General features: G+C 42.1%; 1 protein-coding gene across 2 annotated transcripts in view; it reads right to left on the bottom strand.

Moving 5' to 3' along the window:
• Positions 1-22,147, bottom strand: part of fars2 (phenylalanyl-tRNA synthetase 2, mitochondrial) — a 398,131-nt gene that overhangs the window by 293,285 nt on the left and 82,699 nt on the right. For both annotated transcript variants that reach the window (XM_060922489.1, XM_060922490.1), the window contains exons 2-4: positions 9,750-10,400; positions 2,334-2,496; positions 2,102-2,233 (exon numbers count right to left, since the gene is read on the bottom strand). In XM_060922489.1, coding sequence (XP_060778472.1) covers positions 2,102-2,233; positions 2,334-2,496; positions 9,750-10,385 — 931 coding nt within the window. In that variant the 5' untranslated portion in view covers positions 10,386-10,400. The remainder of the gene's footprint in view (positions 1-2,101; positions 2,234-2,333; positions 2,497-9,749; positions 10,401-22,147) is intronic.

Raw genomic sequence — 22,147 nt, 5'->3', positions numbered from 1 at the left:
TTTGCATGTTCTCCCCGTGTCCGTGTGGGTTTCCTCCGGGTGCTCCGGTTTCCCCCACAGTCCAAAGACATGCAGGTTAGGTTAACTGGTGACTCTAAATTGACCGTAGGTGTGAATGTGAGTGTGAATGGTTGTCTGTGTCTATGTGTCAGCCCTGTGATGACCTGGCGACTTGTCCAGGGTGTACCCTGCCTTTCGCCCGTAGTCAGCTGGGATAGGCTCCAGCTTGCCTGCGACCCTGTAGAAGGACAAAGCGGCTACAGATAATGAGATGAGATGAGAAACTATCAGCAGGGGTCAAGGGGGCTGCCTGAAGCTGTTGAGATTTTAACATTTAAAGATGCTATAGAACACATTTTTTACATAGATTTAACATACAAAAGCACAGAATTTAACCATAATGTGTATCTATTTGATGCCATATTTTGTAATCAGTGACATAAGTGGCAAAAAAAAATTATAAAAATTAGACGAAAATGTAGCTTTGAAGAATATACTTGCCTAAATATTCCACTGATTTTGTTAAAACAATAGCATCCATAGTTCATCTCATTTGTTTGTTTTTTTTCAAGTTAATGTCAAAACTAGTCTACGTAATATAAGCCACATTCATTTTTCAAAAATCATGAATATGAGCAGAAATCAATGATTGAGTAATATTAGATATATACATATGTACAGCAAATACTGGAGATATTTGATTTAAACCTCTCTTTTTGAAAGGTTTCACTGCAAAGGAATTTAATGCTCTTTTCTGGGGTGCATTCTGTCTTTCCTCCAGTTTTCTCTGCTTTTGTTTCTCTGATCTTTCCTTCTGCTTTTCTGATGTTCCTGCAGTGCTCTGAATTAAGTTCAACGCATTAGAAACAAAAGCACGAACGGAGTTAAAACATGTTTTCTAGCAAATGGGCGCAGCCATATTGTTTTCTCGTTCTATCGCGTACAGTCTCGTGGTCAGTGTTGCCAGATACTCCTGACGTTTTCCAGCCCAAAATATGTTCAAAACCCGCCAAAATGCACTTGAAACCCCCCAACTGGGTGGAGAACCACGCAATCTGGCAACACTGCTCGCGGTATTTACATCAATTTAACTTCCGAGTGTTCCCGAATGTCAACGAGAACAAACGAAGCCGACGAAAACATCGCTAAACAAGCAAACCAAATCAGAACGTATTCTGCTGGTCATTTTACTTAAACATATTTTTAATGGATATACAAGAGATTTAAAAAAAAAAAAAAACACTTTCGCTAGAAAATAGCGGAATTCCGCTAAATAGCGGACGTCTGGGATCCCTGCACTATATAGTCCTCTATATAGTAATTCCCTATATAGGGAGTAGGGAGTAGTGAATGAGTGAGTGATTTCGGATACAGGGAACGTTGGCAGATGTTGGTCACTTCGATTTCCGCTGTACGTTTTATTTCCGTCCTACGATGTCTCGCACAGGTCTCAACGAATCTCGTTTACGGCCATCGCTTTGACATATGGACTGATATATTACAGAGCATATTTCAAACACTCATAACTTGCTATAGCAGTGACAAAATAGCGATCAAAAATGCATTCCTGTATTTAACCTCTTTACCCCTTAAAGCAGTTGGTACAGCCACCCTTGTATATGTATATACTGTTCACCCTTAGAACATATTTACAAGAAAAAAAAAGTCTAAAGACAAGGTTTTGACAAGGCGTCATATGTCATCATTATGGGATATACACGGGGTCGTCATATGTTGTCATTAAGGGGTAAAGAGTTTGTAAGGGTGTACCCCGCCTTTCGCCCATAGTCAGCTGGGATAGGCTCCAGCTTGCCTGCGACCCTGTAGAACAGGATAAAGCGGCTACAGATAATGAGATGAGATGAGATAAATAGAATTTTGATAATAAAAAATTTGCCTTCAGTTCCCCTTTAAGATCACAGTTCAGTACTATTTTTTTGTGCAGCCCTAGTCATGAAGTGCTCATTTTTACAGTGTTACATCCACAAGGATTCACACACTGAAGGTCAGCAAAACAAAAATGCAACCAAAGTGTGGCTTTGGAAGGACAGCAGGGTTTCGACTTAACAATATGTACGTGTTTTTAGGTGTGAATAAGAACCTGAGTGTAGCAGCTCCTGCTCCATGACACCACATCCCAGCACCTCCAGCCATTCTCCCTGAAAACGGACCTCCATTTCAAAGGAAGGATGTGTGAAGGGGAAGTAGCAGTTCACCCAGCGGATCTCTAGCTCTGCAGGATGGCAGAAAAAAAGCAGAAACAAAGACAGAGATGAAGGTGGCTCTTGGTAAAGAAAGACAAAGTCAAAGTGTGGATGCTGAGAGACTGCTACCTTCCCCGAAGAGGTGCCTGATGAGCTGTGTGAGGGTGTGTTTCAGGTTGAACTCCACCAGCTTCACGGCCTCCAGAGTTTGAGTCTCCTGTTTCTGTGGTGTGCGTCGATCGCTGTGCTCAAAGAGCGACAGATCCTCGCCGTTCTCCACTCGTGCAAACAACTGTACAACATCAAAAACAACTTGGGCTGGCTGATGTATCCTTTGTTAATTATCATAACATCCGCAGCGCTGCGAATTCTCAAATCTAATTGGTCACAAAAGCGTTGATTAATATTCTCGAACGGTAGCTGCAACTGTTGTTCCCACTGCAGGCGAAATCGCAGGTCTATATAAATTTATTCTACCCACATTCACTGGATATGAGCAATCACGCGCTCTGATTGGCTACTCTCCTACTAGGATATCAGCTCATATACCGTGAGTAGAGAAAAACAAAATGGCGGAACGTGTTGCTGAACCAACTGAAGACGAAATAAAACTACTCAAAAAGAAAAACACCAGAAAATACACAAAAAAGGCAACAAAATATGGAATAAAAGTATGATAGTAAGAACATATCTTTTTTATTTTTCAAGAATTATAATTACAGCACTTTTCACAAATTGCTCCTGTCATTTCGCCGGTTTGTTTACATTCTAAGCTGAAATGAGTTTGTCTGACGTTTTGTATAAAGTTTTTATTTATCGAATTTGCAAAGAATAAAAATAACAATGCTCTGTTTCTCAAAATACAGTGAATGTGGATAGAATAAAAGTTATTCCACTCAAATACCCCTTTTCCACCAAATCAGTTCCAGGGCTGGTTTGGGGCCGGTGCTGGTTCACAACTCGTTCAACTTGCGAGCCAGCTGAGAACCAGTTTGCTTTTCCATAGCTCACGGTGCTAAGGGGAGACACGTCATTACGTCGCTGTATACGTCAGTTACGTCGCTATGTTTGCATAAACCTTGGCACGAATATCGACGCAAAAACAACACGGAAGCGGCAGCAGCAGCAACAACAACAACAACAACAATAATAATAAATGGATGACTTCGCGTTTGTACAGCTGCTGCTTCTCGTCGCTTAAAAACGGCGATCTTTCGCAGTCTTGTTATTGCTGTTGGTCTTAACAACTCCGCCCCCCCCGCTGATGTAAGCGGTCCTTTCTTCTGGCCCAGCAGAGAGTTGGTGCTAGCCTGGAACCGGTTTTTCTGGCCCCAGAGCCAGTTCTTTGTCAGTGGAAACAGAAAACCCGGTTCCAAACTAAGCACTGGCCCCGAACCAGCCCTGGAACTGCTTTGGTGGAAAAGGGGCAAATCTGGTCATACATGGCAAACTTGGTGCTACGTGCCTCATCGGCTATCAGCTCATTTTTGACTCGATTTCATGGAATAACTGTTAAATATTTATTGTTTACATTAACCTGATGATTCAATTTAAAGTGACTTATACATTTAAAGAAACAGGATACAACTGAGCAAGTGAGGGTTAAGGCCCGGTCCCACTGCACTTACGGATGCAAAGAGGATGTAAAACGTAAAAAAATCTTTGCCATCCGTTGGAAAACGCTATGCATCCGTTGTGTACTCATTGCATACGTGCTTCATACGCTCTATCCATCGAGCATCCGTCCACTGTGATTTCATCCGCGCAAAAAGTTTTGAGCTGCACAAAACTTTTAGAACGGATGAACTTTCCGCCGTGTACGATGTAAATCCGCGACATATATGAGCAACAAACGTTCTATGTCCGTTATCATCCATTAAACGTCTGCTGTATCCTCTGGGCATCCTCGCAACTCACATCCGCTGCAGCTGAAAACGGAAAGAGGGAGGAAAGATAAGGTACATGAAACGTCTATTCATCGTTAGTAGCACGGAAATAGAAAGGATGTAAGCGTATGCATCTCGTATATAAAGTATTCAAAACGGACAAAGCGTTTATATCTGGGATGTATCTCGTATATTTAGGATGTCTGGAGTATGTCTAGAGTATGTAGAAGGACACCTAGCGGACAATCGATATTTTGTATAAAAAGGGGGAGAAAATCATCTAGTAGTAGAGATGTATCGATGTAGCCGCCAGCATGTCTTTCCGCTTTATGCTGACGGCGTGCGTGCTGCATCCCTTTATATCCGCGGAGCAGACGCAATTCATACCCCCCGCATGCGCAGTGAACAGTCTGCATCCGATATACATCCGCGCAACATCCCCTTTGTTTCCGTTAGGCGTACGTGATGCATCCCCTTCATCTGCTATGCATCCGTTCTTTCTGCTATGCGTCCGCTTCTCAGTTATCACCGGTAACCCCTTCGGAGCTGTCATCCACTTCCATCCGCTTTCATCCGCTAGGCTTCCTATGAACATGCGTTTAACATCCCCGCTATATACTACCCACGTCCGTTCTTTTCCGTTCTGTTTTCGCAAATTTTCGCCAATTTTGTCCATTTCTGGAGCGGATGAAAACGGACAGAGCCACCCCCGAAATTTTGCTCGTCCGCTGTGTCCTTTTTGCATACGTTTTGTGTCCATCGGCCAGTGGGACCGGGCCTTTAAGGGTAAAGGACCAACAGTTTGGTGAGGCTGGGATTTGAACTCAACTTTCCAGTTACCTTAACAACTGAGCAACCTCTCTGCACTGTTCGAATACATTATTATTTCTATAGTAACGACTAATCCACAGGGACACAAATTAAAAAATGTATCAACAGCAAAAAAAAAAAAGCCTAATCCTTGATTTGTTGAAGTTTCTGAAAGGACGCATTCTTTCACATTTATGGAAGTGTTACTGCTTTGTAACAATCCAAGTTAATTCTATTCCTTGAGGTTTTATACCATAAGTTTTTATTTATTTTTTATTACTGATATCAGCAGCTTGTTTCCCCAGACATTACACAAGATAACAGTAGACACGTTTGCACTACAGTTTTGCGTAGAAGAGAGGCGATTTTTTTAAAAACGTCGACAAAACACAATTGCAAATAGTCTGTGTTTCCACTAAAGTGACGTTATGGGAGTAAAGGCCCAGTCCCACAATCTCAATAACTATAACTCCAACTATAACGATAACTATAAATGGGTCCCCTGCAGTTGATGTGGTTGGTGCTCACACCAGACCGATAACGATCCCTATCGCCCAGGTCTGGGTTTATCCGTATCACTGAGATTGCTTCTGGAGCGATTTTTCCAGGCCTGGACCTGATCCGATAAACATCTGACCAATCAGGTACTTGTTTACATGTGACGTTGTCTGAGCATGTGCTGTGGCACATTCATAATATGCCATTTGTATTCTTATTTATATCCCATTTATATCACCTCAGTTCAAATGCTGATCTCAAGAACTAAAGTTAGTTTTTGCTGTGCACAGTTACAAAGATGTAGTGAAACTGTGAACCTAATCAAGAGGTGTAAATCTCTGAGCAGGAACCTTCTCATAAACCAATGTTTTTACAAAAGCTTTCAGAGCATTGATTTGTTTGCAGGGCCAAAGAAGGTCTACACAAATATGTTTTAATAACCTCACAGTTCAGTGATAAAAGAAACTACATGAAGGGTGTACTCATCATGTAAGGAATAAAACAGGTCTGGGAGTCCTCCAGGAAAAGACCCTGTCCAATTTTATTATTATTATTATTATTATTATTATTAAAGAATACATGTTATACTTTCTTTTTATTGATATACAGTTGGGGAATTCTTCAGCAGAGAGGCCAAAATTATGAAATTATTGACTGCCTTAACTTGTCAGCTCTGTGATATTGTGAAAGTATGGAATCTAAGGCAAAATGGACTGAAAACCAGATTTAAAGATCATCACCCCAATTATTGACCGCGAGTTGGCCTAGTGGTTAGCGTGTCCACATCTCGATCGGGAGATCGCAAGTTCTACTCACGGTCGGGTCATACCAAAGACCATCATAAAAATGGTACCTACTGCACGCTGCAATACAGATGCGAGTCGGGAATCAAACTCTCGCGGTTACCAGAGGACTAGCCCCCCACTGTAACCCTAGCTATGTAATAGGCGAGAGGCCGAGGGCTACGGAAACGGAGATCGGCGCCGCCCTATGCGCCAAATGGCGTGGGAAGGACTTTGACCCCAATTATAGCAATGTCACTTCAGAGAAATCTTGTTTTGAATTTTAAGAAATGAAAGTTCAGGTTTTTCCCTAACGTACAGTGGTGCTTGAAAGTTCGTGAACCCTTTAGAATTTTCTACATTTCTGCATAAATATGACCTAAAACATCATCAGATTTTCACACAAGTCCTAAAAGTAGATAAAGAGAACCCAGTTAAACAAACAAGACAAAAATATTATCCTTGGTCATTTGTTTATTGAGGAAAATGATCCAATATTACACATCTATGAGTGGCAAAAGTATGTGAACCTTTGCTTTCAGTATCTGGTGTGACCCCCTTGTGCAGCAATAACTGCAACTAAACGTTTGCGGTAACTGTTGATCAGTCCTGCACACCGGCTTGGAGGAATTTTAGCCCATTCCTCCATACAGAACAGCTTCAACTCTGGGATGTTGGTGGGCTTCCTCACATGAACTGCTCGCTTCAGGTCCTTCCACAACATTTCGATTGGATTAAGGTCAGGACTTTGACTTGGCCATTCCAAAATATTAACTTTATTCTTCTTTAACCATTCCTTGGTAGAACGACTTGTGTGCTTAGGGTTGTTGTCTTGCTGCATGACCCACCTTCTCTTGAGATTCAGTTCATGGACAGATGTCCTGACATTTTCCTCTAGAATTTGCTGGTATAATTCAGAATTCATTGTTCCATCAATGATGGCAAGTCGTCCTGGCCCAGATGCAGCAAAACAGGCCCAAACCATGATACTACCACCACCATGTTTCACAGATGGGATAAGGTTCTTATACTGGAATGCAGTGTTTTCCTTTCTCCAAACATAACGCTTCTCATTTAAACCAAAAAGTTCTATTTTGGTCTCATCCGTCCGCAAACATTTTTTCAATAGCCTTCTGGCTTGTTCACGTGATCTTTAGCAAACTGCAGACGAGCAGCAATGTTCTTTTTGGAGAGCACTGGCTTTTTGGAGAGCACTGGCACCATTGTTGTTCAGTGTTCTCCTGATGGTGGACTCATGAACATTAGTCAATGTGAGAGAGGCCTTCAGTTGCTTAGAAGTTACCCTGGGGTCCTTTGTGACCTCGTCGACTATTACACACCTTGCTGTTGAAGTGATCTTTGTTGGTCGACCACTCCTGGGGAGGGTAACAATGGTCTTGAATTTCCTCCATTTGTACACAATCTGTCTGTGGATTGGAGGAGTCCAAACTCTTTAGAGGTGGTTTTGTAACCTTTTCCAGCCTGATGAGCATCAACAACGCTTTTTCTGAGGTCCTCAGAAATCTCCTTTGTTCGCGCCATGATACACTTCCACAAACATGTGTTGTGAAGATCAGACTTTGATAGATCCCTGTTCTTTAAATAAAACAGGGTGCCCACTCACACTTGATTGTCATCCCATTGATTGAAAACACCGGACTCTAATTTCACCTTCAAATTAACTGATAATCCTAGAGGTGCACATACTTTTGCCACTCACAGATATGTAATATTGGATCATTTTCCTCAATAAATAAATTACCAAGTATAATATTTTTGTCTCATTTGTTTAACTGGGTTCTCTTTATCTACTTTTAGGACTTGTGTGAAAATCTGGTGTTGTTTTAGGTCATATTTATGCAGAAATATAGAAAATTCTAAAGTGTTCACAAACTTTCAAGCACCACTGTACATTCCGTTACTGACTTTTCTTTCCTCATAAAAGATTTTGCGTTCAGAGTTAAACATAGCCAATTTTTCTATGCTTTTTTTAGGGTTAAAAGATACCCCATACCGTGTGAAATTTTTAATACCGTTATCTTGAGTATTGCAACTCAAAAAAGTTACCACATTTTGCGGTGAGTGTAATTCCGTTACTGAAGAATGACCCAGTTAAAGGTTAATGTTGCAGAATGTCTGCAAAATAAATCAGCTTGTAATGATACGAACAAGAAAATGAATTAAAATTCATCCGTCCTGAGAAGTTTCCCATGTTGGAAACTTTAAAGTCAGAGTTTTACCTTTACCTCTGATGGTTATAAAGCACTGATACTAGAGACTCCTTCCAAATATGTGAAATAAACATCTCTTCAGAGAAAACCTCATCATATTAATGATCATAAGCTTTTTACCTCGCCCGGGACAGAGTCCACCAGGGGGCGAGGTATTGGTTTTGGTGGGGTTTCTTTGTTTTGTTTTTTTGTTTGTTTTTTTATTTGCAACAAGGTCGCCAAAAAGGTCAAAATAGTTTTTCTCGCGATATCTTCCTTCATATTCATCATATTTACTTCAAACCAAATCCAAAATGTTCATCTTTCAATTCTGCTTCCACTGATATGCTACACAATGAGGTATCTCATAGTTTTCTTAGCGGTTGGGGGTCAAATGTCAGGGGTCAAGTTCACAGGTTTTCAGAGGCTCATAACTGGGAAACGGTTCAAGATAGAGAGATACTTAATATTATCAGCATATAGAAAGTCATATTTGGGCTTTCATTTGGCACCAAGACCTTTGACCATGAGTGACCCTGAAAGGTCAAACTCAAGGTCACAGGTTTTCAGAGGCTCATAACTTTAAAATGGTTAATGACAGACAGATGTTTACCACAATCAACACATAAGAAGTCCCATATGGGCTTTCAGTTGCCACTATGACCTTTGACCTTGAATGACTTTGAAATGACAAACTCAAGGTCATGGATTTTCATAGGACTATAACCTGACAACTGATGACTGAGAAATATTACCATTATCAACATATAGGTAGTCCCATATGGGCTTTCATTTAGCACCATGAATGTTGACCTTGAGTGACCCTGAAATGTCAAACTGAAGGTCACGGATTCACCTTGTAAGGTGAATAGGCCAGACTGCCGGGCGAGGTTTGTTTTGCCTGGCAACACTTGTTTATCCTTTAATGTGAAGTCATACACAGGGGAAGCCGTGGCCTAATGGTTAGAGAAGCAGCTTTGGGACCAAAAGGTTGCCGATTTGATTCTCTGGACCAGCAGGAATGGCTGAAGTGCCCTTGAGCAAGGACCTTAACCGCAAACTGTTCCCCAGGCTGCTCTGGGTATGATGTACATCGCCCTGAATAAGTGCGTCTGCTAAATGGCATTAATTTAATGTAATGTAATGTGATGCAATTTGTTAATATATAAATAATAACCGTGATTACTGTCCAGGTCAGAATCAGGAATTGAACAGTGATATAGCATAACTATTTTTAACATGTCCTAAAAATTTAATAATATGATAGCTGACTGAAGACACACTGCACATAAATAACAATTTTTAAGTTTTCCTCAGTTACACTAAAGTAATTCTGGAAACCTGATGCCATATTCTGACCTCATGGTTGGTAAAAAGTCGCACTCCTTCCATCTGGTGGAAGACGGGATAATGATTTGCGTCGATCTCGTCCCTCCGGTAGACGTCCCCAGCTACCAGGAAGCGATCAAGCCCGGCACGTACCAGCTCCCTCTGGTGGGCAGAGGTGTGTGCCCGCAGCATGTGTGTCTGGTTCAGGTAGTAGTTGTCACCCTTTTTCCGGCTCGGGTGATCTTTGGGAATGAGCAGGCTGTCGAAGTTCTGCTCGACAGTCACCACTGGGCTGAGGTTATCATGGACAGAGAAGAGTGGTGTACCTGTGCGGCTTGTGTAGGAATAGTAAAAATGCTCTTTTATCCGTTCTTTAATGATCCACAGTGGATGATGCTTCTGGTTGTGAAGCTCTCGGCCCACCATGGACAGGATTTTAGCAGTCACGTTGGTCATATCATCTCTCGGGTAGACGCGGCTGAGAATTTCCACCCATTCGTGGCTGATTTGAGGATGGGGGGTGGAGGTGTGTGTGGACAGGCAGCGTCTCTGAGATAGTGTCGAGGTACTGGACCTGAGGCAGGTGATTGGCCATTGGCGGGCGATGGGTTCTCGGAGTTTAAGGTGGCACAGAGATTTCTGAATGCTTCTACAGTAAGACCTCATGGCTAAGGAGGGAACCTGTGAAGGAAAATAGGAGTTATAAAATTGTGTTTTGAGACCAATGATAAAGAACCCAGCTTCGTATTACAGCATAATATTTTCAAATTATAATACATGTCTGAGCAAAATACGTAAAGATGATTAGAACAAAATTTGTTTCCTGACCGACTTGCTTTCTTATTCAAGTCCACTTTGGAGGAAGCACATTTTATCTGGTGCATGTTTACATATTGAATTAAACATACTACAGTAAATAATAGATGGAATAAATATTACAGTAAATAATAGATGGATTAAATTGCAGCAGTGGCTTTATTAAATAGGAAATCGAACCAATTTCAGTTCATTTATGAGTTTTACGAGTTAGGAGCTTTAGTTCAAAGCAGAATTATCTCTTACTTGAGAAAGTTGAACATTAACAGGGAACATACAATAGAACTATTAGCATCAATCTTTTTAAAAAGATGCATAATACACAGACACTCATGCAAGAAATGCACTTGTGCTTGTGAATTATCTCATGAGCTTTTGAATTTGAGTGAAATCCAGCTAATTCTTGCATAAATCTCAAACCCCATCACTTCATATGGCCCTGGTCATACTATTGGTCCAACTCCAAAAAATGTCATGTCTAAGCTCCTGTTAGATCATGTTAGATATTTATCATGTCCTAATAGCCTTCATATAAGACTAGCTTGGGGAGCATAATAATTTTTTTCTGATCTATTTCCAGGTGACCACAGTCACCCAAAGCCTCCCATTTGGCCATACGCCATGTTGCATGAAGATATCGGACCAGATAGGAACTGTTCATAGTTCATAGTTTTTGCCTGTTTGGTATCATCTCTAAATTTCTTGTTGGTTGGATGGACTACTAACAGTTGGTAGTTTAAATGTGTAGTAAAATTCAAGCTGTATGTTGAATGTCAGTCTCACCAGATGCAATGCAAACCCATGGTTCCATATCTGATATTTTCCATAAACAGCTGTAAGTTATTTCTAGTAGGCTGCTGTGTCCCAACAGGTAAAAACTGGAGTCATTCAGAATGCTCTCTGAGAAGGCGGAGTCGAACATATATTAGATGTAATACACAGACTTCTGAAACACTGAGAATTTTAAGATGTGCCATTTGGCCAAAGCTCATTCGACTGTTTTCCGTAAACATTTATGTCACATACGGAATTTCTATTGCCTCTGAAACCGTGCTCCGATTCTGCGGAAATTGTCAAGTTTTGCCACAAAGAAAGTGTGTTTATTTACCTCGCTTGGATCACTGACAAGCCGAGGTAAAGTGCATTTTAGAAACACTGAGTTTACACCACCTTCCTATTTGAAGCAGATGATCCTTCTTGTTGCTTCATTCAGATGCCTGGATAATGTGCACGAGGTCCCATTAAGCTCTCACTCCCTGTGATTTGTTAATTTTAGGGTATTTGGAAATCAAAAAGTATAGCACTGGGTACATACAAGGATGTTTCAGTTTTAACCCGTATGCAACATAATCGGGACCAATAGCATGGCCAGGGCCATATCCAAATGGGAATGTGAGACAAACACACCATCTAGCCTACCTTTTTTAAAAAAATTTATTCTTTTATTTGACAGATTACATTGCTGTGATTATGAAGACACATTTTCTGTGTTACTGGGAGTCAAAGTCCATCATGCCACATTTAAATTAAGCCTGTATGCACTATTTTAGTCTTTTTCGCTATCTTGACATGCTGCACTGGCGTAGGAGCTCAGCAGTAAAAATGGACATCCACCTCCGCTAGTTCCTAGACAAGACTCCGTGACTGACTCAGTGGAACAAGAGAAGAAAATAAACATAAAAATATGCTGAAACACTGAGTGAATATGGCTTTGTAAGTCTTGAATTTTAAATCTAGAATGAAAAAAAAATGTTTGGTGGTCAAGGCTTGGGGCACAGAAAATTCATATCTATTTGGGGTCGCCTGCTTAAAAGTTTGGGAACGCCTATTGCAGATAGTTCAACCCTTAGTATTAGGAACTGTGTAACAATTATGAATCTATAAAAGTAATGCAAAAAAGTTATTTCATCTGCAAATGCTGCCTGATAGTTGACTGAAGAACAGATGTGGCTCTTTCTTGACTCAAACGAAAACCTGCAGCCATGCTGTCTCTCTGAGGACCTGATTGGAAACCAGTGCAGTAATGTCATTATGCAGCAGTTCATTTTGAAGCACTTCAGAAGTGTGGGTCTCTCAACTGGGCTTTCGTCAAGACCAGGAAAAGAAACATAACAGACAGGGAAGAAAACTGCAACAAACACAAGAACATAGTCCAGAAATGTAAGGAATGACAATCTGAGAAACTCAGGAGGATCCTCCACAAACACAACATCCCTGTACACTTCAGACCCATCTATTCTGAGCAGGGCTTTGAACCGGTTCAAGGAATGAAAACGAAAACCGGGAACTTTTTCTATTTCACATGGAACAGAAACGAAACCAGAAACTTTATTATTTTTTATGTTCCGGAACAGAAACGCTTATTAAAAATAATGGTAACCGGTTAATACCGGTTTTTATTTCGTTCCTCAAAGTTTCTGTAGCCTACAAATAGTCATTCTTCTCCTGCGCAAGTTTCTATGACCCGCTGGGGTTCACTTCCTGTGTGACGTTCGCTGATTGAATGGAGAGAGCGGGAAGGTGGACTACTAGTGGGTAATTGCATTACTGAGTGTCTGAGCAAAGAAGAGCCTGAACGATGCAACCTCCCTATTGGCTGTTTGTAAAAATGTATCAGTTGTTGCCCTTCCCACGGGAATCATCGCGGGCTCGAGAGACGAGACCTGACGAGTTAGTTCGTTGGTAGCAGAACAAAATGTCTGGACACAAATCGGGTTTTCAGAAAAGGAAAGAAAATAAACAGAGGGTCGAAAATACAAAAAAGGAGGCAGAAAATGCAAAACGAGTTTTAAGGTAGGACAAATGGTTACTTTTTAAGGCAGCCCGCCGTGGCTGCAGGCTTTCAGTTGTCATTGAATGGTTACTTTTCTGAGGCAGCCCGCTGTGGCTGCCTGCAGGCTTATTTATTATAGCCCATTTAGTTAAAATAGTTGATATAAAATGTTTATAGTTATAGTTATGTGATGGTTGTCCTGATTTAGACTGGTGTGGTTTTTTTGGGGGGGTTTGCGCGATGTTGCACCCGGGTCCAGATTAGGGCAGAACCGGCCCTGGCTACATTTCAGGTGTAGTTTGTTTTATGTATGTATGTACTTGCATAGATGTGTACTTGGTCTTCCAATATGGCGCCTAACAAAATCTCGCGGCGTGGTGACGTCATGCGGTAGCCCTGTATAGGGCCTGACTAGCCTTTGGTAACACACTAAACGAATTCTCTTTCATTTTTGGCACTTTTTCTGTTTGTGTAGATGGGAAGACATACTGAGAATCCAAATCACCAACATTTGAAATAATAATTGTTTTGAATTATTTCTTGTCTTATTTAATGAAGGTTGTAATAGAATTAGCCTACATTTGGCTTAAGCTGGATGAGACAGAGACATAATTTTATAGCCATTTGTTAAACAGCTGACAGGGAACGTAATTAACCGTTCCGGGAACTAAATTTTTTTGTTCTAACCGGTTCGGGAACGTCTATTTAATGGTGGAACCCAAAACCGGAAACGTTAAAATTCCGTTTCTGTTCGGAACGAACCAATAGGAAAAAAATTCCGGTTCAAAGCCCTGATTCTGAGGCAGAAATTGGTCCGCCCTAAGGACAGATTACCCAGACACAAACAGGACAATGTAGTGTATGCAATTCAATGCAGTGAGGAATGCATAGACCTGTACATTGGGGAAACCAAACAACCGCTTCACAAGTGCATGGCTCAACACAGGAGAGCCAGTTCCTCAGGCCAGGACTCTGCAGTCTATCCGCATCTCAATAACAAAGGACACTTGTTTCAGGACTGCAATGTACACATTTTAGCCAGAGAAGACCAGTGATTTGAAAGAGGAGTAAGAGAAGCCATCTTCATCAACCTCGAATGACCATCACTGAACAGATGAGGTGGTCTGAGACACCACTTATCAGCCACCTACAATGCACACTTCCCAGAAAACTGAATACACATCCACACCAAGACTCAGCTGACTTCAAATGTCCCACAGATCACCCTAACAACTCTCGAGGCTGCTAACACCATTCATACCCGGCCTCCAGTGACCCTAACAACCTACAGGATGACTGAGAGGGTCAACGACCCGCATGACCTCAACGACTCTCCTTAGAGTTGCTTTTGGTCCACTAGAGGATAAATACCTGGAACTCCTCACTAGTCAGACAGAACTGAAGAAGCCTTTCGGATAAGAGGTGAAACATCTTCAAGGATTTCAAGCAAGTCCAGTTGCCTTCTTTTGCATCTACGGATTTCTATGCCCTGTGCAAATCCAGTCATGGTTGGTGCCCTACTAATGCCTTTACAAAAGGATAACCTGCTAGTCTAGGCTGCTTAAAAGCCACCTCCACCTCCTACTACTATACCAACGGTAGTCACGGTATTCCCGCCTCACTCCAAGAACTTCCTCCAAATTTCCTGTGACTGGATGATGCATGCAAAGTAAAGTCATGACCGGCATATTTCAAGCATATTTTAGAATGACCTATACTTCGCTCATACAAATCAAAACCAGTTCCTCCAGGATGGTGCACCAGGGGGTGCCTGACTCATCAAATGCTGCTTTTTGATCTAAAGACGGAGGCGGGGTAAATGAAGCTACGAGAGGACTAATGGTTGCACACCAGGAGAGCAATTCCACATACTCCGAACAGAAAACTGGAGAAACACTTGCTGAAAAGGTTGTCTTTGCCGGCAGGCACAAATTACACATTAGAGAGAGAGATTTAATATCCATCAAACTTCATATACAGGTGAAGGGTTGGGTAAATCAACCTGGACTGGAGATAAAAGAAAAAGTTTGATTGAATCAATGATGTACTTTATCCACACTCGCTGTTAGCCTCTCTACCTGTCTCACTCAGTTCATTCTTTGGGTCATATTGGGTACAGGTAATCCTGTTTGTGTCATCGTCTCTTTCACTCTGGAAGCCTAAATCACCTCGCTTGTTTTTTAATCCGAGTTTGTACGGCAGCAGGTTTCACCCAAGCAGAGCAGACAACTGAGTCAAGACATATGTAGTTTAAAGCACAGCCACATTTATCCTCCCCTCTCAGCAATATTTTATGGGAAGGAAAGGACATAGCAGACTCACTTGTCACTTAAAATCTCTCGAGTACACAACATGGTTTACATCGGCAAACTTTAAAATGTACACTGACACACGCCATTACAGCAAAGAGTGATGTGAAAAGTGTGAGCCACAAAGGCAAAAGTGTGTTGCATTGCAGTGGCATTGCAGCACAGCAGGTTACGTCTGGGATCCTCCGAGTGGTGAGCCACTTCTTCCTTTTTTTTCTTTTATTTTACAGCCCCACCAATGCTGCAAATCAAATTAAACGGGATAAGGTGCTCTGCTCTCTTATGCAAAGGACGTAAGATCACAGGAAAGATGCTTACATATGCTTAATGTGGAATGCTCAGAGCAATATACATGCACACAAAAGAATTTCAGGCTCTCGACCTGTCACACACACACATACATCACACTTACTCTGCAAGGTTTATGAGTGAGGGAAGGGCTGCTCGTCCTCTGCTCTCTTGCAGTAATATGAGGAAAATGCATTGCTTGTTCACGGTCCTTATACGCATCATGTCACATTTCAGAACAGACACCGACATGAAGTCTTGTCAGAGAAAATGACAAATCTAAACTGTCTATACTGGTGTGTTTGTGTTCAAGTCGACAGGTTACCTGGTTCAGCTATCATTGCAGAAAAATGAAAAGAAAAATCAACAAAAAGCATCTTGGTGAGGTTTTGGGTCACCATGAGCTACCAGAACTGCTTCAAAGACACAATGGCACAAATTCTACTTCTTCTTTCGGCTGTCCCTGTTTGTTCAGGGTCACCATAGCGGATCTATTCAGCATATTTGATTTGGCATAGGTTTTACACCGGACGCCCTTCCTGACACAACCACCCTCAATCTATCCAGGTTTGGGACCAGCACCAAGTATGCACAAACCTGGGTATTTTACCCAATCTGCATGTCTTTGGACTGTGAGGGAAACCAGAGCACCCGGAGGAAACCCACACAGACACGGAGAGAACATGCAAACTCCACACAGAAAGGCCCCCATCGGCCACCGGGCTCGAACCCAGAACCTTCTTGCTGTGAGGTGACAGTGCTAACCACTACACCACCGTGCTGCTCCATTCTACAAGTTTCTGGAAATGTACTGGAGAACATGCAAACTCCATACAAAAAGGCCTTTGTCAGCCATGAGGTTCGAACCCAGAACCTTCTTGCTGTGAGGTGACCGTGCTAACCACTACACCACCGTGCTGCCCCATTCTACAAGTCTCTGGAAATGTACTGGAGCAATGTACTCCATTCTTCCCAAAGATTCCTTCAGTTTAGATGATGGTGCTAGAGTATGCTGTCTCAAGAAAAGAATCTCCAAACGATTGGATTGGTGTGTGGTGATGGTGAAGGCCATAACATATGATGTACATCATTTTCATCCTCATCAAACCATTGATGACCAGTGAGTCCTCATGCCCTGTGAATGATGGCAGAGCCATCCTGGAAGAAGCCACACCCATCGGGGAGAACCATTTCATCATAGGGTAAAAGTGACTATTTAGAATTGAGAAAAATTTACATTGACTTTGTAGTGCAATAACACTTCGCTCGAAGAGGACAAGTGGACCCAAATCATGTCAGCAAAATGTCTCCATAGCAAAACAACCTGTTAGTAACTAGTTCTTCCATATACGCATTGCTGAGCAGATATGATTTGGGCGGTGATTCATTTTCAGCACAGCAGTAATCCCGTCATACTAGCATATGGAGTTAGAGTTACAAGTGTTTCTCAACCAGTTCCTTAGGCACACTAGTCTTGTTAGTAAACCATGTTGGTGTTCAATTAGAGAACTCATTTTCAGCTTGTGGACTGCTTTTTCAACCCACCAGATATACCCCTAGCAACATTGCTAGAGGTACACGTCTTCCAGCACCACATATACTGCCATATCAGTGTCACTGCTGTGCTGAGAATGACTCAGCATCCAAATTATATCTGCTCAGTGTTGCTCCTGTAGTGGTTTCTTTTCAATGTTGGGTCACATTGTCCACAGCAACGGATGCCACATAGTCAGTCCATGAGTTAGATCATAGTTTTACCTGATAAAGCACTAACAGTGTAAATCAAGGTAAAAGAGAGGGGTGTTAGCAAGTTTATCTTATCCTTATGTTGAACTATTATTGCCAAAGCATTCCACTTATATCGCAGCTCACTGAACATGGCATTGAATGCTCTCATTTGTGCTAAGGTGCTAACAGGGTGGTGTTGTCTGTTTCACCAGCATGGCACACGGTTTGTGACCTGTCAAGAGGCTAATTTAATTTTCCTCTGGTCTGTGCAAATGTTAAATCTGCTATACAAACAAGTTTGATCATAACATATGCGAGTCATACCTTAATCTCCCAGACGCATTTCTAATAGAAAATCCATCTATTATCCATAACCGCTTATGTGCAGGGTCACGGGCAAGCTGGAGCCTATCCCAGCTGACTATGGGCAAGAGGCGGGGTACACCCTGGACAAGTTGCCACATCATTGCAGGGCTGACACAGAGACAAACAACCATTCACACTCATGGCCAATTTAGAGCCACCAATTAACCTAACCTGCATGTCTTTGGACTATGGTGGAAACCGGAGCACCCCCACACAGACATGGGGAGGACATGCAAAATCCACACAGAAAGGCCCCTGTCAACCACCGGGCTCAAACCCAGAACCTTCTTGCTGTGAGGCGACAGTGCTAACCACTACACCACTATGCCACCCACTTCTAATAGAAAATGCCATTTGTATTTGAATTCTACATTCCTGCTGACTACAACTCTCGATCCATGGCCTGACCAAACACACCATCATGGCCAGTTTAGGTTCTCACTCAGGACGGTTGTGATTTATCAGTGATACACTTAAGACATGGCTCAAAATTGAGCCAGAATAATTATTACAGCTTTGTAGTTCAGTTTAGGTGAAAAGAAAAAAGCCAAATCAGATCCTGGACACTGCCGTGGAGGATCCCCCGGTCCACGCCTGCAGAGGATCCCCCGGGTCCATGCCTGCGGAGGATTCCCCCAGTCCACGCTTGCAGAGGATCCCCTGGGTCCACGCCTGCGGAGGATTCCCCCGGTCACTTAAGGTCTCCTGGGTTGTCACTTTGGACAACAGTGTTTTTCCCATTAGTAGAGGACCTGGGTTAGATATTGTGGCAGCGGGGGCGTGGTCAAGCGTCGGTCTGTGAATGGAGGGCGGAGTCAGGGAAGGTAAGTGGCGGAATCACTGCACCTGATGGGAATTAACCTGTGTTTGTGTGTCTTCCCCAGTGACCGCGCCCTATAAGAGGAGAGGGAGAGCGGAGGAAGGGAGCTTCTCCCCAACCTGGATACTTGTGTGCATGATTTAAGCTGAAAAGCTAAATAAAGAGTTTTGAGAACTCAGTTCTGGCCTGCTGTGATTCTGTGCTCCACCAACCTAGAACTCTTGTTACAGATATGTATCCACATAATTTCAGAGAGGATAACTCAACTGTTATAGGCTAATTTGAACCCAAGGAATAACTTGGGATGTGTGCCAAAATCGCTATCTGGGGCAAATAGGCCGAAAATGACCAATCCAAGATGGCTGCCGGTAGCCTTATTGAAAATATAAATTTTTGAACCACTCTTCCAGAAGTATGTGCAATACTTCATTTTATGGGTTTTGGGGTATGGGGAATCCATTAGTGACATTATTTTCATGATTGAAGGAAAAGGGAACAAGCTATGGTCAAGGGCAAGGTTAAAAAAAATAAAATAAAACACTACCAAAAATTGGCCAAAATTGCAGCTTCACAGAAAACATGAGAAAACTAGATAGAACTCGACGCCAACGGCGTCGATGGGGATGCCTCCGCTTGGTAGACTACACGCCTTATTAAGTTGTGATTTGGGGATGGACATTTGACCTCACAGTAATCTTGACCTGGTGAAATTACTTGTATTAGCCTTGGAGATATTGTGTTCACAAGGTTTTCGGACAGACATTTGACCTCACAGTGACCTTGACCTTAGACCTTTTGATCTCAAAATCTAATCAGTTCATGTTTGTCCCAAAGCGCACAAATGGTGAAAGTTTGGTGAAATTCCTTTCATTAGCCTTTGAGATATCGCGTTCACAAGGTTTCGGGACGGACGCACGCACGCACGCACGGACAGACAGACAACCCGAAAACATAATGGCTCCTGTACCTTACGGTGGCGGAGGCTTAAAAAAAACATTAAAAAAAGACAGAACTCGACGCCAACGGCGTCGATGGGGATGCCTCCGCCTGGTAGACTACACGCCTTATTAAGTTGTGATTTGGGGATGGACATTTGACCTCACAGTAATCGTGACCTGGTGAAATTACTTGTATTAGCCTTGGAGATATTGTGTCCACAAGGTTTTCGGACAGACATTTGACCTCACAGTGACCTTGACCTTAAACCTTTTGATCTCAAAATCTAATCAGTTCATGTTTGTCCCAAAGCGCACAAATGGTGAAAGTTTGGTGAAATTCCTTTCATTAGCCTTTGAGATATCGTGTTCACAAGGTTTCAGGACGGACGCATGCACGGATGGACGGACAGACGGACAACCTGAAAACATAATGCCTCCTGCACCTTATGGTGGCGGAGGCATAAACAGAATAACCCTACCTCAAACATGAAATCATGGAATTGGGAGACCTATGCACATAATTTAGGAGAGTATAAGAAAGCAAGCATTTGATGAATATAAAGAAATTATATTTTCAATCATACTATTATGATCAATGGAATGTTAACTTAAAGTGAAAAATACAAAACTTGTTACTTTAGTAGGCAGCGATATCTGGAGAGCCTAAATGTTTAACAGCCAACAATACAACTTTTTACATCACATTATTACTGTTTATGTGTCACATAAACCAGGGTCAGGAACATGAAGAGTAACACAGTAATAATACCGTAATATCGGCGGCCAGCTTGGATTGCTAATTTTCAGGCTGTTCACCCCGGATAGTGACTTTGACACACGTCCCAAGTTATTCCTTGAGGTCAAATTAGCCTATAACATTGAGTTATCCTCTCCTAAATTATGTGCATACATGTCTAAACCAGGTCCTAGACTACGTCAGAAAGAGTTCCAAATAGATTACTTATTGGAGTCCAAAAACCCTAATTTATCCAATAAACCCTTAAATAACCCTTGAAGTGCTCTTTTTTTAAGTGAGTGAATCCCAGGAATACCAGGACACTTGAACATTAAAAAGGATCCCATGCTCATTTATTCATAGGGGGCATTACAGAATAGCCAGCTGACATCCAGCCATGGTTTTTTTGGAGGGGGGAGAAAGTTTGATTATCCAGAGGAAACTCACACGGACACATGGACATAGGAAGATCAGGCCAGAATATGCACAGACAGTAACCAGAGTTTAGGACTGAACCCCCTGACCTTGGAGCTGGAAGACAGCAACGCTACCTTCTGCATCAATGTGCCATAAAAGACATGCAAATGAACTTTGGTAAGTAGTTTCTGACTTTGTAATATTTATTTCTACAAACTGGAACGCACCTTTAGGTCTTTCCGTCTAAACACCAGGAGAGAAATGTTTGGATGCACTGCATCACTGAACTGAATCCGCCTTTTCCCCCTTTGGAGTGCATTATTCAAATACAAATTAAAACTGTTTCACTGGGTAATCAGATGGGAGCATACCACAAAAATGAGGACCGAATTGCACAACCAGCTTTGAGTCCAAACAAATGGAAACATTTGCACAGGTTTTTCTGCCTTGTGGCATCACTGGTGATGGTTTTTAATTAACAGTGAATTTGTATGACATCCAGATATCTTTTTGGAAAAGACTTCAGAAAGTACGGGAAGCCATGGCTGAATAGTTAGAGATGCAGCTTTGGGACCAATAGGTCACCGGTTTGATTCCCTGGACCAGCAGGAATGGCTGAAGTACCCTTGAGCAAGGCACCTAACCCCAAACTGCTCCCCAGGGTATACTGTACGTCACTCTGGATAAGTCAAGTTTATTTTTATAGCGCTTTTAACAATAGACATTGTCGCAAAGCAGCTTGACAGAATTTAAATAGCTTTAAACATGAGCTAATTTTATCCCTAATCTATCCCCAATGAGCAAGCCTGTGGCGACGGTGGCAAGGAAAAACTCCCTCAGACGACATGAGGAAGAAACCTCGAGAGGAACCAGACTCAAAAGGGAACCCATCCTCATTTGGGTGATAACAGACAACGTGATAACATTTTTAACAGTTTTAACATGAAGTCAGTTTCGTTGACATAACTCTTCATTGATGGAAACTTGAGTGCAAAACTGTTCATGACAACTGCAGTCCTACATGATAAGAGCGTCTACTAAATGCCTGTAATGTAATGTTAAGTAGTTAGAAGTAGTATTTGGTCCCAGGGCAAAAAAAAATTTTAATAAAACGATTGGACATCATGTTTTTCCTAACAGTTGGTTACTAATACATTCACTAGGCTGCTGCTGGGATGTTGACAAGTCAGGGAAGTGTGTGTGGGGGGGGGGGGGGGGGGGGGGAACAGCAGGCTAA

This window comes from Neoarius graeffei, chromosome 5 (genome assembly GCF_027579695.1).
Source record: "Neoarius graeffei isolate fNeoGra1 chromosome 5, fNeoGra1.pri, whole genome shotgun sequence".
Taxonomy (NCBI): domain Eukaryota; kingdom Metazoa; phylum Chordata; class Actinopteri; order Siluriformes; family Ariidae; genus Neoarius; species Neoarius graeffei.
The sequence above is the reverse complement of the archived record's forward strand: the minus strand, read 5'-3'. Positions and strand labels throughout refer to the sequence as shown.